Source organism: Eretmochelys imbricata, chromosome 7 (assembly GCF_965152235.1).
Source record: "Eretmochelys imbricata isolate rEreImb1 chromosome 7, rEreImb1.hap1, whole genome shotgun sequence".
In the NCBI taxonomy this organism is placed as follows: Eukaryota; Metazoa; Chordata; order Testudines; family Cheloniidae; genus Eretmochelys; species Eretmochelys imbricata.
This window is the reverse complement of record NC_135578.1, coordinates 3528249-3545683: the sequence shown is the minus strand read 5'-3', so window position 1 is coordinate 3545683 and position 17435 is coordinate 3528249. Positions and strand designations below refer to the sequence as shown.

Below are 17435 nucleotides of genomic sequence, written 5' to 3'. Positions count from 1 at the left end.
CCTGTGTCTTCTGGACACTGCTTCCAGCTGCCAGTAACCTGGAAGTGGAGAAAGCACTGCTGGTCGTACATTGATTTCTATATTTACTGGTGCAAGGGAATGTGTGGTGCATTTGAGTCTTTAGCTAGTAGAAAACTTAGGTAGCAGTTCCATCACTAGGTAGCAGTTTTGCTTATTCCATACCTCTCTTCGGCAGGTTCTGCCTCTTTGTGAGAAATGTTTCCTCCAATAAATAAAGCACACTCTATCTGTGATCGTAGTACCTAAAAGTGTGTGTTAATAAGGGTGATAAACACTCACAATAAAAATACAAATAACAATTGCTGCTGGCAGCTAGAAAAGAAGAGGCGTATCTTACTGGGTGAAGGCCATAACAATACTTATGTTCCCAGACGTGAGCCCAGCCACAACAAAAAAGGCATTCCCATCTGTTAAGTGAAGCTTCTAGTAACTAAACAGAGCCTTAATGATATATCTGGCCAAGTTTTGGTTTTAATATGACTGCAAGAAAAGATATCTTCTAGGACACTGAATTTGACACACAGCTACTGGAAAGGGGCACCAGATGTTAAAGCTTGAAGTTTGAGGATCCTGTACCCCCTCTCCAGCCTTCTATGTTCCATGGGCTATAGATTTGAGAAAAGGACTAACCCAATTGTTACAGAGATCTACCAGGATACTCTCTAGTGTATTACCTGAAAATATAATAACCTGTTGTGTTAATATTTCCTACATGAAATTGCTATGGTTATTGTTCTGATGTCATATTATAGTGCTTGGGATTTGTTTTAAATATTGTGTCACAAGGTAGGGCCTCACATAATGTATTTCTTGCCCATGCCCTTTATTACTTCATGTTTTGTCCTGCAGCTTCTCTATTAACTCTGATTTGATAAAATACCTAGAAATCCCACATAAACTTGGAGTCCTAGATGGCAGCCTCCCAGGGCTGTGCTTGAGTTATTTAAGGGCTTGTCTACATGATGTCGTAGTCTGCATCACCTGGGGTGCAAGTTGTAACGTGCAACAGCATGTCACACACTAACTGACCTGTGTGGGCCCTGCTAGTGCGCACTAAAAGTTCTCTAGTGTGCTTTAATGTATTCCCATTTCAAACAGTACTATGCTTTGTGCACTAGGGATCTTTTAGTCCACGTGATCCAGTTCATGCATGCCACGCTTGCACACAGTAGAATTTACAACCTAGCTGGTGCAGACTAAGGTACCATGTAAACAAGCCCTAAGAAGAAACGCTGATGGCAGATTAGAGTAAATGGAAGTGAGCATCTGTTCTACTGGCTGAATGCTAACACCAATCCTGCAAAATCTTGCAGATTCCTCATATATTCTTTTTCTTCAGATTTTCTTTCCATCTGCCATCAGAGGTTGGACTAAGTGTAAATGGTTACTTTTTTATTACTTCATTCTGGCTATATTTGTTCTACTGAATAATTTCTGCTTTTTCTGATCTGGAATATGTAATTACTCCGTTCTATTAATAATTGTATGTATTAACATGCATTGTGATTCAGGGTTCAGCAAGATACTGTTTATGCTTTCCGAAGCGTATTCTGTACAAATAAACGAACCCTATGAAAAATGGAGAGAAATATGGTCAACACTCAGTCCTGTCTTCTGTAGCCATGCCAAGATCATGATACACAACTGGTTAAAAATGGAAATTAACAATAATAATCAATACATTTGGAACATTAAACAGCCATTTCCAGACAGGGAATAGTATGTTTATGGAAATCTTGAAGTCCTTTGGTAACCAAATAGATGCCAAATGGGGTGGGGAAGGGGGGGAGTGATGTGCTAAAAGTGCAAGGAGCCTTGGTGAATCAAATGGGCTTCACTCATTTCCCACCCACCCACTCCTCCTCCCAGATTGTTATGATCTTATTCATATGATCATTCTGCAAATTATGCACATGCCCCCATCATCTCCATTATTGTCTCTTATAGGTCCTGAGTATTGGGATTGACCATGTCGTTCCGATTTGGACAACACCTCATCAAGCCTTCCGTTGTGTTTCTGAAGACCGAACTGTCGTTCGCTCTTGTAAACAGGAAGCCAGTGGTCCCTGGGCGTATCCTTTTCATAAAAGCTTCTGAAGTGAACACTCATGGGCTCTAGATACTCAGTGCCCCAAGGAGAAGGAGAACTCTGCTTACTCTGAAGACCAGGTAAGATGTTATTCATATTTATTCTGAAACCAGTCAGTGGGATGTAATATGCTTGATCAGTGTTGCAGAACTTCTGAAAATGGTTGCTTAGCAACTGTGACCTTAGAGGTGAATTTGCTGCTGACCTTTTCGCCACTGAAGATGTATAAATAAACAGGTGCTTCTAAAAGGATTTTTAAGTTTAGAAGGTACTTCTATTTAAATTTCATATTATGCTGAAAAAAGCAGGTTATTTCCTTGTTAATGCTGTCACATAATTTTAGATGTAAGTAAATGCTTTTCAGAGCATTTTCAATGTGTTTTCTTGGAGTTAAATGTACAGTATTTGTCAAATGGTGCTAAAAGTTGTTCAGGTGACTATTTTAAAGACAGGTCACTTGAAAGCAAAATTTACTTGTGTCTGTGACTCTGTGTAGGAATGGACTAAGCAAACCACCTATTTAATCACATACATTTTCTGAGGAAAAATTAGACCCATTGTTGAAAACAAGACCCATCTATCTATTAACTACATAGTAGGAAGTGTGGTGTTGTATCACAGGCTCTGGAAGTTCCTTTGAGAGGGCTCCTGCTAAGTGTCTCTACTCTGCGGTCCCCATAGGAGGCAGTCGGGGCCATCTGTGCCTGGCCCTGTGTTTGTGTGAAACTCCCACTAATTTCAGTGGAAGTCCAGGGTCGGACTTTCAAAAGTGTTCAACATGGGTCTGGTCTGCTCCCATGGAATTCAATAGTTAAAGCCCTATGGGGGCAGAGTTAGGGCAGTGCTTTGCATTTTTTAAAATCCCATCTAAGTGTAAATAATGGGTGGAGAATAGACACACAAATCAATCTTTTTGAATTGTCAAACGTATTCCAAACCCGTTTTGGGGGGTTAATGGCATGTTTACAATCGCTGATTTTCATTAAAAGCTTTTTTGGTCCTTCCTGGGTGTGGCATTACTTCTTACTAAGCATAAGATACAAAATCCCCTGTGCACAACTCCCTTTCAAATAACCTTCCTTATATGCCTTTTTTGAGTGCCAGGTATTTGTTACAGAATAGAGATGTTTAAGATTTTATGCCAAAAATATTATGGAGTAAGGGCTGGTCTAAACTACAAAGTTAGGTCAGTTTAACTACATCTCTCAGGGCTGTGAAAAATGTCATACCCGATGAGTTGACCTAAGCCCTGGTGTAGACAGCAGTGGGTTGACGGAGAGGTAGATTTATGACAGCGACAGAAGAACCTCTTCCATCACTGTAATAACTATCTACACTATAGCATTTCTAGTGTAGACGTACCCTTAGAGTTTATAGAAACTTCACATCCCTAACTGACCAATGTATAAGCTATTTTAAAGTACTGAGTGAGAACTATCTGTTCTATTGTGTTCTGGGGAGGTGGGCGGGCACAAGCCCGCCCCTGGCTGAAAGACACTCCCCCAACCTATAGGGAGGATCCACAGAGCCTGAAAACACAGAGCCCCAAAACAGAGGACAACGGAAAAAATAACAAGGCCGGGGTGAAGGTCTAAGGGTCAAAAATATGGAACCTGCAGGGGACACTGAGCAGAGAACCCTGGGCAGCACCCACTGCTCCTCAAAGGTGTCAAGGGAGCCAGAGGAACTCTGCCTGGATACGTGAATGGAGGGAGGACTGGAAATAGACCCCACAGTCTCAAAGAACCCTCTCAGCCAACATCCTCTCCCTGCTGTTCTAGATGGCCACCTTGGCCATGGCTAGGAGGAAGCTGACGAGGAGGCCCCGCAACTTTGTGGGGCCATGGATAGGGTGTGCATATATAAGGAGTGGGGGAGGGGGAGAAGTGCAGCCAAAAACGTAAAAGGTGGTCCAGGAGGAGCCGGAAAACGGGCTGTAACGATCTGTTGTTAGGTCTCTTGCGCACTATGCACCCTGTATCTGATTCATTAATTAATCCTATTTTCAGTCATATTTTCAAAGCAATCAAATGAAAATATTACTGATACAATCACTCTTAGAGACTGGATCTTGCAAGTACCTAGACAATACAATGCTGTACGGAATATCCAGGTCTGATTGTAATTAAAATTTATAGCTCCTGTATGTGGAAGTTTTAAAACCATGATTAATGACTTTGTCTATTGGTACATTGAACTGGTAAATTTGATTGTTAAATATAAAAAGGTGTTTCAGATGGAAATGTTTGTTTTTAAAGTTTTGTGGGGAGCTAGGAGTAAAGGTTTAAGGAGCCTATAAAACTTAATTATTACAAGCTTCTTTCCTTCTTAAATAATTAAAGATCTATCAACTTTAGCTCTATAGTTACTGCTCTCTGTTTGGTAGATACATTTACGTGCACAGGTTTAGTTTTGTTGTCCCATAATGAGTTTTGCAGCACATTTTGCACTGGCAAATTGTTTTAATAGCTCGTGTGGTGTAATCTATAATGGGGTCTTTGTTTTCCGTTGAACAAATGTTCGGATAATAAAAACAAAAACCCAGCCCTTTCTCTCCCTCATTATAATCAGAAAAAAATGGAAAAGATCATGATGCCAAGGAGAGAATACAGTATGTAAAATAGAGCAATTTGCAGTTGTATGCCTGTAAAATGCCTGTATAATGCTGCATTTGTTTAAAGACCTGGCAGTAACAAGTGTATTTCCTGTGCTTTATTGCAATAATTTTATCTGCCTTGTCTTTGGCACACTTAGACATTCCTTTTCTTTTTTGTTTTTTCAGTAGAAAATAAAATATTAATGCTTATGAATTAGCGAGACAAAGGAAATCAGTATGAAAGCCAGCTCACTCCAGGTGGTGGCTTTAATTAACTTGTAAGGCTGAAATTCCATCTTTAAAAGGAATGTAGGGTGGGAGTCTTGAATCTGCTGTAATCATTCTTAAAGTACAGTTTTAGTCTGAAATGTGCTTCTGTAAAAATGGCATCATGGAGCTCAGTGGTTTTGTCTTGGTGGCTCTGTAGTTCATTTGCTCAGTTTACAACTGAAAATGCTGCTTTTTCCTAATTGCCAGTCCTGCAAATTCAATCTGTTCTTTCTGGCTCCCACACCACCAGTAATAAGGCCCCCGGAACTGGATTTAGTTAACAATTCAGTTGATGAGGCGTGAGCCAGACTGTAACCCAGTTCAAGCACCCAGAGGTGTGCTGCCTCAGCAGGGCTAACAGGAACAAAGAATCGTGAATATATATATATGTGTCAAGATTAGGCTCCAGTTACTTCAGGGTTGTGACTTTATTTGTAACATGATCACCTGGGGAGATTGGATCATCATCAGGAATCAAATCTGGGATAGGTGGATCCAAAATGATGACCCTCGATTGCCTGAGCTACAAGATCTAGGTTCATTCGCTTGAAGTCGGCAGCAGTCTCATAAACCTCCCAGCGAATAGAGGGAGACAGAGTATCAGCGTGGGTTACACATGGGTGGTGTGCAAGTGGCTCTGTACTGTTTCAAAGGGTGCTATATGTTCTCCCCAAAACACATGGCCAGCTCCACTGGCCAGTGCAGAGGTAGGTAGGACTATCGCCATGCTCCTTTGAGAACCCAAAGTACTGCAGGCCTCGATATGCCCTATTCCTGCATCTGGGTATGAGAGTGCAAGAAACCCCATCACCCTCTCCCTTCCTCCTTCTCCCCCCCCCTCCCCGGAGCAGTCAGGCACATTCCACATCTATCGTGGACACTGTGGATTCTTTATTAGTAAGACGTTTTGTTAGATTAGAGAATTGTCTGGGATGTTAATATTGGGCACAGTCTGGTACTAGGAATCTTGTCTTTTCTGAGAGTTGGGTGAGGAAGGAGAGAAATGTGCAACCCTTGTGTGTGAAATCTCATGCAGCAAGGAGCCCCTTAGAAATCCAGTTCCTGGGTTTCAGAGGGGAGTATTCCTAAATCAGTGTGGCAAAGACAGGAGAACCAGACTCTAAGGGAAGAGAGGGGCTGCAACAATTGTCCTTTGGGGATTCTTGCTTTGGGAGACTTAATTGTTTCTAATATGTGAACTTTTGGTTGCAATAATAGCTTGGGAGGTTTATACACCTTGGTGCTTATGTGCCAACAGTGTACTCAGTTGACCTTTGAAGCTTAGCTTGTGGTGTGAAGAGGTGAGGGGGTGGTTATTGTACAGGAGCACTACCTGCTGCAAGCCTGCACAGGGGCCAGCCGTGTTCTCTTAGAGTGGATGCCCTGCTCCAGGGTAGTACCCGCACCATCACTAGCCTGTGGAAAGGAGTGTGGGGGAGGTGAAGTGAAGGCGAGGCCATGGTTTTGCTGCTCCAAAGAGAGACAGCACTTTGTGTGAATGCATCCGATGAAGTGAGCTGTAGCTCACGAAAGCTTATGCTCAGATAAATTTGTTAGTCTTTAAGGTGCCACAAGTCCTCCTTTACTTTTTGCGGATACAGACTAACACGGCTGCTACTCTGAAAACAGCACTTTGAGTGGACTTCCAACCTCAAGAAGAGCATTGGAATGTTCTTAAAATGAAGGGAATAAACCACAGACAGTAAGTGGGTCAAAGTGAGCTGGACCCCCATAAGAGTAGAGCCTGGCACGAACTGGATTTTGCAAACTGTGCTCACCAAGATTTGTTTTATTTTTTTTAAATATACTTTGTATGATTTTCCTTATTCTTTTGAAATGATTGAAAGACTGAACTAGAGCACTGAAAAAGGACGCAAAGAACAGCTAAAGTGAGCCTCTGAGCAGGGCTTTTCTATAGTGCTCATAGCCTTCTTTACCTTATAGCCACTGTGGTCTGCTGCCCAGCTCAGGCCTGTATTGCAGGTTTGCAATCTGTCCTCTGAGTTCTGAATTTATGTGAAAACTGAAACCCTGAAGCTTCTGACTCATACTGATGCCATGGCTTATTGGAGCACAGCAGAATTTCTCCTTTAATTAAATCCATCAACTCATTAGCATAGGAAGGTGCTTCCTGTTGCACACTTGTGCTGATAAAAATATTTTGAGTAGATACTGCCATTTTCACTGAAGTGTTATACTGATGGTAAAACAGCATTGCATATCTTCTGCTCATGTCCTTAATAATTTTAAACTGTTTTTTATCACTGTGCCTTTTTCTTTGCCTTATACTATGTTCTTGCTTTCATCTTGTGTTAAGCATGAAAAATGAATTTGAACATTGGTAGAATCCATTTGGGGGCTAGGATTTTATTGTAAATAAAATTATTCATTTGTTATGTCCTATTGTTTTCAGCAGACAAGGTATTGATTTTTGGATTTCTGTTTGGGATGCCATAAAGAGTGCTAGCATAAGAGGAACACAGCGACATTTGTAAATTGATTGAATGCAATTTGTAATGACAGAGACAAACATCAGTTCTATGGCAATACTATATTACACAAAGCATTTTTCAACAGTTCAGAGAATTGGTTATTAGAAAGATCGAGCTTTCCAACCTGGAACAATGATTCATCGAGGACACACTGACCCCTAATAAATAAATATACACACATGCATACAATATTTATATAAATAAAAAAGAGACTAGATGGCTGAAAATTCCTTTATAAACAACTTTCATTGTAAAGAAAAGTTTTTTACATTGAAAGATATGTCACAATTTGGCTGTTCTGCACATACAGTATTGAAGTGTTTTGTGGCTAGACTATTCTGTTGCTTTCCACTGAGAGCACCGAAGTATTCCTGGTTGTTGGAAATGGAGCAATACAAGCCCAAAGCCTATGGAGTTTTCTGGAGATTTCATCGCCAGGCAGAGTTAATGGCCAAGTCATTCATGGCTCAGGAGATGTTCTGTGCTGAGATAGCTATTATGACTTGTTCATTTTAATCAACAACAACAAAGTTAGTTGAAGCAGATGCCCCTACAGTGTGCTGTCAAGGGGAATCATTCTGGTTCCATCGACTGACTGACGGGTAGGGCTTTGTGATCATTCATGTGGGATTCACACCTTCCATGCATTGCGATGCACTATATGCTGCAGCGCACAGGTCGATTGTGAAGTTGGAGCCACGTGGAGCCATCCGTCATTACACCCTCTAGAGGGGTAGGTGGGAGGCGTACATGCGGTGGGCACTTTTGCTGTCCTGGGTCTGAAGTAGCACATGTAATCCTCTGCTGTTGTTCCATGATCTAGCTGAGGGAGGATTTCACACCAACTCTGCCAGGACCTTCTCAGTCAAGTTCAACTACCTGGATTTATTATGTGGGGATAAGCTTTCCCCTTAGTGCGGATGATAATCACTTTAATAGTGATGCCACTGCTGTACTAGGAACTTCTAGGGAGTTAACATTGGCTGATTCTCCAAGGGATAAAAAGTTAGCACACATGAGCATCCAGAACACTTATGTAAACTATAAGAAGAACCTTGTCTGATCTGCAGAACATGAAATCTCTCATGAGCAGGCTCTCTCATGGGATTTCTGGTGTTTCTTCTTGTGGCTGAATTAGAAACTAAGCAAGACCAGCCTTTGTCATGTTGTTACTCTGTGTACCTTCCTGACCAAGAAAAGTGTGCTTAGAAATAAATACAAAACTTGAAATCTTAAGGAAAAGATTTCCACATTTTAGTGAGCCAACAAAGAGATTCTATCTGGATTTGGTACTAGTTTTAGGTAAAGATTTGAGTTGGTTTAAATGTATGTAAAATGATTCACTCATCCCTTGAATTAATGTCTAAAACAGTCCAATATTTCTCTTCTGTTTTATAACATTGTTGTATGCTTTTTTTTTTAGTAGAGCTGGTTTGAAACCAGCATTTACATTTCATGGGAAATTTCAACATTCCCTATTTATTTCTAAATCTGCCAGAAATTTTAAAATTCTGATAAATTTGAATTCAGGAGCATCAAACTATTTCATTGTGTTCTTTGAAATCATTTTATTTTGATAAGGTAAAAGTGTCATTTTCACTTTGTTTAAATTTCATCTGGCTTATCAAATAATTACAATTATTTGTTAAAATATAACATAAGTCAAAAGGAAATGAAAAAAATGAAAGGAAGTCAAAATTATTTGTTTTAACCTTTTTCCCTCTGCAAATGTCATTGAAAAGATGTGTGCCCAAAACATGTTAATTTTGACACAACTGCATTTGGAAAACGGTTCTGTCAAATTTTTTTTTGGCCAGCTCTATTGTTTAGTAATATTTAAGACCGGGTGTAATGACTATAAATTCACTAGTCCCAGCCTTCTGGTCTGCTCCTGCAGTCAATGTTTAGGCAAAATTCCCCTGGAATTTTATGTATTGGTTCAGTAAAGATAAGATTAGGCCCCAAGTCTTGTTGAAAATGGAGACATTTTCAATTAATGTTATGTGCTAGTCTTTCCTAAAGTCAGTGCTACTGATTAAATGGATTGGTTAGCTTACACTTTGTGCATAGACATCAGAATTCTGAACTAAAACACACAAATGAGGTTGTCTGGATTAATTTAAAATAATTTGACAATGTTATAACCTATTTGATAAATTTAGTCTAAATAAGATTAGCTTTAAAAATTGCTGTAAAATTTGGGGGTATAGTAAATCAAATACAGTTATTTTTCAGCATATGCATATTTGCAGTTACATAATGTAATAAAGTAGACTGGATTATTAATAAGTGTGTGTGTGTGTGTGTATATATATATATATATATATATATATATATATATATATATATATATATATATATATATATATATATATATATATATATATATATATATATGAAAATACTGTTAGTATTTTCTGTGGATGCTTCAGCATCTGAGTCCATGAATATAATATTTAGGAGTTCCTTCAGTAGAAAGGTATGAGAGAAAAATGAGTCTTTCTATATTGTGAATGTTTGGTTAATTTTGTTTTAAGGGCCGCAGCCAAAGCTCTTTGAAGTCAGTGGAAGGACTCCTGTTTCTTTCGACAGGCATTGGATCAGGCTGGACATAAAGCTGTTCTATGGTCTACTGCATAACCCTTGCTTTTGTGAGACGTTTCGTCAGTCTGAGTAAGGGTTAAACACGCTGTAAAATGTTAATTTGTACATCAGTACTTAATTTTTAGCATACTTTTTTTAGGGTAGTATATTTTCTATGCACTGATTGCCCATGTCCTGCAAGTTCCATAGTGTGCTCCTTCCAAAGGAAAATCTCTAAAAGGAGTATACCCGTTAATAACTAAAAATTCCAGTTTCCAAAATGTGAAGGGGATGTAGTAATCTGCTGACCTGTGATTTTTGTCATTGCTCTGTGGGAGATGAAACCCTATTATATTAGTATCAAATGAATCCATGTAAGCCTTTAAAGAGAACTACATGTATTTTGCTAATCAACATGTGCGTTAGGAAGAGGAGTTCTGATTTGACAACAATTGACTTGCAATACAGTAAAACCGCCAAGGGGGAAAAATTGCGAGGTCATCCCTGAAGCTGAACTCCAAATTTTGCATAGCGCAGCTAGGTAATACTGTGTGAGTAGCGGATGAGAAGTAGAACATATTTCCGGGGGTCCTCATTTTAGAGTTATACTTTCCTTAAAAAGGGGTCATCCTTTTAAATACTTAGATATTACTTAGTCCTGTCATGTGCAGGGGACTGGACTAGATGACCTCTTAAGGTCACTCCCAGTCCTACAATGCTATGATCCATTTTTTGTTTAAAAATACGTACTTAGTCAACTGAGGAAAAACAGATATTTTCAAGCAGTAGATTATTGTATCTGGATAATGAAACAAAACTGCCCAGAAATGCTATCCTTGGTGTCTGAATTCTTATTTTCAAGAGGGCTATATAATACAAGAGAGGAAAATTCTTCTAATGTATTTATAACTACTAAGAAGCTCACATAATTATTGTAGGTTTTGCCACTGAAGTATAAATTAAAGGCATCCTTTACAGGGGTAGTCATTTTTTTTTCTCAAGGTCTAAAATTCGTGGTCAAGGTATAGTCAAGGTACAGAGACGCTAATAAAGATTTCAGGGTCCATTGAAAAGCGTACAGCAGTCCAGACTTGGCCCGCACTCCGCCTATTGACTACACCTGGCTTACTAAATGTGTGTGTACAGTCATCTCTAAATGATGATAAAAATAAATTGTATTCCTTGGGTCAGATGGAAACTCCCTTACTCCCATGTGGGACCATTTACTCACACAAGTAGTCCCACTGACTTCAGTCTGGCGCTCAAGGTTAGACCTCCATTTTGATTGTAATCTTGTGATGATTTTTTAAGATTCCCCTCCCCCCACTGTCCTGGGGCAAAAAGCAAGCTTTTGTGTTGGAGACCCGCATCGTTAGTGCAAGGAACACCGACCGGTATTGTGATAAGCATAGAAAGGGAGTCAATATTGTTTCTAGTGCATCTCGCTGTCCTAGAAATGGAGGAGAGAGGTTTTTAAAAGCTCACCACTTATGTAGCTCTGCTCCTATGGAAGTGAATGACTAAACCTCCATCACTTCAAGGATTCAGTATGGCCAAACCCAAATGTTCAAAAACTATGAGTCATCCTCACCAAAAATCATGAGATGGGCTTTAAAATCATGAAATTATGTAAAAATAATAGATATGGGGCTCTCTTTATTTGCCTTCTCCTTTGTGAGTGTTTTCGGTGTGCTGGGGTCACATTTTAAAGCTTTCTTCACAGTCATGAGGGCTAGAAACATACTTTTTCTTTAAGAATGAAGGCTGAAATCATCACCTATCCACTTGATTCCAGGAACTGGAGCTTTAAGGAACAACATTATTATGAGATGCATGACAAAATCATGAGAATTAGCAACATGGAGGAGAAGCGCATAGTTAGCGGTCAGTTACAGGGCTGGCTCAACTTCTGAACCCCTTCTCTGGCCTCTCTGGCTATGTCTATGCATGGGTAAAAGACCCGTGGGCACAACTGTGGCTGGTCTGGGTCAGCTGACTCAGGCTCATGGGGCTTGAGTTGAAGGGCTATAAATTGCTGAGTCGATGTTTGAGCTTGGGCTCCAGCCTGAACCCAAATGTCTACACAGCAATATTTTGGCCTGGAGCAGAGTCAGCTGACCTGGGCCAGCTGCAGGGTTTGTATCCCTGTGTAGATGTACCTTCTGAGCATAGGCCTCATGCCGTTACCTTTTCTGGGGTATAATCCCATCATTCTCCCTCTCTTAGACTGGGTCCTGGGCTATGAACTATGCTTACCCTGACAAGCCCAACTGGGTTTGGGTTCGTTTAGTTCTTCCCTTTGGTGGTCAGATAGCAGCCTTTTTAAACCAAAGCATTGTTTAATCTCGACAATAGGAACAAAGTGTAACACAAAAGAACAAGTTTTAAAAACCAGAGAAAGGTGGGGGTACACCATGAATGTAGCCTAAAGCTTACTACAGGGAAAGGCCTAAGTTCTTCAGACCCTAAGTGGGGTCTGCTCCCCACAAACAGTATTGCCAACTTCAAGAGATCAAAAATCATGAGTCGAACCCCCCCAAACTGATGAGATTTGGCTCCAAATCATGACATTTTAAAAAAAGTTATATCTTGTTTTTACATCCGCTTCCTGATGTTTGAACTCCCGCTGTCCATCCCCAGGAGTTTGCATGTGACAATTAGTGTTGCCCACTCTCCCACCTGTACTGGATATGGTGATTTTGCCTGGCTTCAGGAGCTCACACCCCCCACATCTGCCCATCTCCTGCCCAGCAATTAATCCGGTCTCCCAGCCCAGCATCATCATCACCCCATCAGTTCACTCCTCCTACCTCATTGACCCACCCCCCGCCCTCCTAGCCCTCATCCCATCTGCTCAGAACCCACCATCAATACAGTGCTCTCATTTCACTCCCCACAGCCCTCAGCCTCATCTCCGCTTCTCAGGATTCTTCACCCTCCACAGCCTTCAGGGGGCTGCAGTGGGGTCCCCTCTCCCACTTCTCAGGCTCACAGGGGAGCAGCTTCCTGCTGGGGCTGACAGCTGGATTTCTAAGTAAAATTAAGCCTCACTTTTAGAACTCTCAGACGTCACGATTTTTTTTTCAGTTGATTCAATTGCTTATTTGAGGGTTGGCCCTTCCCCCCCTTCTTTGTGTCTCAGATATAGGTTCTCTTCCCATCTGGGGGTTAGCCTCACTGTCTCTTGCCCCCACTTGTTAGCTTGATAGCTTTATTTATCTGATATGTAAATGAATTCTTTCAAAGTACTTTGGAATTAACTGCCTAGTAGAGTAACCACAATCCTTTGTTTAGGGTGGGGTAACTCCTGTCTGGCTGGGAAAAAAAATCCTGACATTTGAAAGTTGAATCACGAGATCATGAGTGAGGCTTAATTTACTCAGAAATCGCAACTCTTGTGATCAGTTGGCAAGAGTTGGCATGGCTGTGAACAGCTTCCTCGCGAGTGCCCCCACCTCTCAACATGGGGACAGTTATACTCTTTATTGTCCTGTCGATCTGTTCGATCCCAGCATTGGTGAAGCTAACTTTGCTGGACCAAGCAAGTGGGATCTTCATGCTTAAAACCATCGGCTTTATCTCTTAGCCACTTGACGTGTTTGTGAAGAGTTGTTTCAGCTGGAGCCATTGTCTAGCCTTCCCACTTCTATTAACTGAAACCTGCGTAAGCATACAGTAAACATCCAAACAGTTCTACAGAAGCGATTCCAGTTCTGAGGCCATATGCAATATTTATAAAGGAGTCTAGAGTAGTATTCCTAAATTATTATATAGCAGTTGCACACCTGCCACATAGGCCAGTGCTGGGCACTTTTAAAAATACCAGCCTAACTGCATAGCATGGAAAATAGACTGTCCAACAGTTAGACTGCACAAGGGGGTCTGGGCCATAGGTATGGAAGTGCTCAAACTACTGATTTGAAATATATTATGAAAATAGGGCTAACTGGGAGAAAAATCAGCTACTGACTATGATTTTTGGTGTATTTTTTTAAATTATAATTTTGGTTTTTATATCCCACAACTTCTTATGAGACTGAAAATCTGCATATGAAACTCTGAGACAAGGCTTCAGCTTAAATTGTCCCTTGAACAATGGCTCAGCAGGATGGATGTAAACTCGTCAGTTCAAGTGGTGATAAAGAGGGTAGTTAATCGTCTCAGGGCTGAAGCTGTCATAAATATAAAGGGAAGGGTAAACCCCTTTGAAATCCCTCCTGGCCAGGGGAAAGCTCCTCTCACCTGTAAAGGGTTAAGAAGCTAAAGGTAACCTCTCTGGCACCTGACCAAAATGACCAATGAGGAGACAAGATACTTTCAAAAGCTGGGAGGAGGGAGAGAAACAAAGGGTCTGTGTGTCTGTCTTATACTGGTTTTCTGCCGGGGATAGACCAGGAATGGAGTCTTAGAACTTTTAGTAAGTAATCTAGCTAGGTATGTGTTAGATTATGATTTCTTTAAATGGCTGAGAAAAGAATTGTGCTGAATAGAATAACTATTTCTGTCTGTGTATCTTTTTTGTAACTTAAAGTTTTGCCTAGAGGGGTTCTCTATGTTTTTGAATCTAATTACCCTGTAAGATATCTACCATCCTGATTTTACAGGGGGGATTTCTTTATTTCTATTTACTTCTATTTTTATTAAAAGTCTTCTTGTAAGAAACTGAATGCTTTTTCATTGTTCTTAAGATCCAAGGGTCTGGGTCTGTAGTCACCTAGGCAAATTGGTGAGGCTTTTTACCAAACCTTGTCCAGGAAGTGGGATGCAAGGTTTTGGGAAGTATTTTGGGGGGAAAGACGCGTCCAAACAGCTCTTCCCCAGTAACCAGTATTAGTTTGGTGGTGGTAGCGGCCAATCCAAGGACGACGGGTGGAATATTTTGTACCTTGGGGAAGTTTTGACCTAAGCTGGTAAAGATAAGCTTAGGAGGTTTTTCATGCAGGTCCCCACATCTGTACCCTAGAGTTCAGAGTGGGGGAGGAACCTTGACAGAAGCCATTTAGTTTGCAGCCTACAAACAAAAGGATGATATTTGACTCATAGCAGGGGAAACTGCGGTTGCAGATGCTCACTGTAGTTATGCTCACTGTCTAAAGGGAGGTCCCATCATGATAAGGACATGTCTCCGCTGGGTTAATTTGCTCCAGTATAGTTCTACTGAAGTAGCTGCTCTGCTGCAGACCGTATTGTCGACATATTGCACCCATGTAAAGAAGTGACCTGCATTGATTTGAAACCATGGCAAGCTACACTAGTGCAAGTCATTGTTTATATGAGTGCAGTAGAGCTACACTATGGGTTTGCACTGGTGTAAATCAACGCTGTACGGATGAAGCAGTTTCAAAAGCCCAGTTAGGAGTGTAGCTAGGAGAAGAGGCCATTCCTGTACAGGAAGCAGTGCGTGGAATGGTCCTATAAAGCTTGCAGTAGGAAAGCCATGTTCTATGTCATCCTTCTTTGGCCTAGAGATACCCTGACCTCTTGCATGGTGAGCCTTTGCCCCACAAGCCCCTCTCCCCCCCAGGTGCATAGAACCCGCTACATGAGCTGACTCACTACGATCCATCCAGTCCGCTTCCAAGCCACATCACAAAAAAAGCTCGATGCACTCATGGTCCATACTATTCATTTCCTCACCCTTGTGGTCCCATCCCGCTGCAAAATGGTGGGACTTACTACCACCTATAGAGGGTGAGGAGCCCCAGTGGGCCAACCTATATTCCTCCTGGGTACTGCGGTCTACCGGGGATGAGAGTTGGTGGCTACTACATGGAACTGTGAGTACATGAATAGGGGGCTTGGATGGGGGAAGTCTCTCTGCAACTGTGACTGCAGGGCTGAATTTTGTGCACTTGTTTGTTCACATCTCTGGGCGGAGTCCCTCTGGGCAGCGTCTACTAGCTCCTTGAATTCCTTCGAGGAGCAGTGGGTGCTGTCCAGGGTCCTCTGCTCAGTATCCCCCCCTGGGGACCTGATTGTGCAGCTGTGACCCTCACCCCCTCTCTTGTTTTTTGTTTTTTATTGCCCGGAATTGGTTGATCCCTGTTTTATTCTGGTCCTACCCCCCTGGTTAGGGGTAGGACCTTTTAGCATACTGTGGATTCCCTTTGGGATTCATCACATTCACAAAGACTAAATAGTGACCTCTTGTGTGGCAGAGTTCTAGGTAAGATCTTGGAGACTGGCTTAAAACTTTGTGTGCTGTACACACACACACACACACCACACTCTTCATCCTTTACAACTAAATCTTTTGTCACCAAAACCTATTGCACGCCAGCTAAAAAAGCACCTTTGTGTAATTCCTTTGCTTTTCATGTTTTGTCAGTTGTCTCTCTTTAAAAACTGCTCTGTCTGCGAGCAGTATTTCAAAGGAGCTGCTCAGTATTTCAAAGGAGAATGGGCCTCTGAAGGCATGTTGCCAGTGCATGTCCTACAGGCAGAACTGTTAGTCTGCATTAGCTGGGACAAGCAGGCCAGTGTTTTGAATCAGAACACCAGCACCTAATCCCTTTCTTTTAAGACTAAGATAGACAGACGTCTGTAGTGTAAAACTAGGCATTTATTAAATGTTTCAGTTTGTGTCTGTGACAGGGCATTTGCCCTGCATTGGCCCTAATAGGGTTAAAACCCAGCCTGGAGGGCTGCAAGGAAACAGCCAGTTAGGGCAGTGGCTGTACCAGCCAATCAGGGCCCAGCCAGCCCATATAAAAGCTGTAGGCCAGAGTAAGGCAGTCTGCTGCGGGAAGCCCAAGGGAGGGGACCGGCTTCCTAGAGGGCTGCAGAGACTAGCCCTGTGAACAGGGCTGCTAGAACTTGCAGGCCTGAGGCCCTGAGAAGAGGGTGAAGGAGTCAGAGGCAGGAGCCAAAGGTTCTGGGGCTGTGGGGAAGTGGCCCAGGGGATTGAGACAGATTGGCGGAGAGAGAAAGGAGGGGCAGCGGGAAGCTGTTGTTTATAGGGTCCCTGGGCTGGGACTCAGAGTTGTGGGTGGGCCTGGGTATCCCCTTCTTCCCCTCCCCCCACTTGTCACTGAAGAAGCGGCCAGCATATGGACTGTCAAGCCGCTGCAAGGAGTGGCTAGATGGTTGTGGAAGGAGACCCCTGGAAGGGGGGAACCTGGATTGTGACACGGCTGGAGGGCTGTGCCGTGAAGCAGAGGTGGAGAGATTGGAACTGCAGTGGGTCTGCAGGCTGAGGCAAGGATGGGAGAGCCACCACCATTGGAGGGCACACCTGCTAACCAATGTTAATTCCCGAAACAGCCAGCAGGAGGTGCCACACAACAGTGTGGTGAGTGACCCTGTGACAATGCCCATAAAGGTAAGTACTGCATGCAGACGTCACACTTCCAGTGAATGAGGGATACATGACATCTGAATGTGT

The 17435-nt window shown here is 42.0% G+C and overlaps 1 protein-coding gene across 3 annotated transcripts in view; it reads left to right on the top strand.

The window, feature by feature from the left end:
• The window catches only part of FHIT (fragile histidine triad diadenosine triphosphatase), a 1103012-nt gene that overhangs the window by 444029 nt on the left and 641548 nt on the right, over positions 1-17435 (top strand). For all 3 annotated transcript variants that reach the window (XM_077822782.1, XM_077822781.1, XM_077822780.1), the window contains one exon: positions 1969-2093. In XM_077822782.1, the coding sequence (XP_077678908.1) occupies positions 1991-2093 (103 nt within the window). In that variant the 5' untranslated portion in view covers positions 1969-1990. The remainder of the gene's footprint in view (positions 1-1968; positions 2094-17435) is intronic.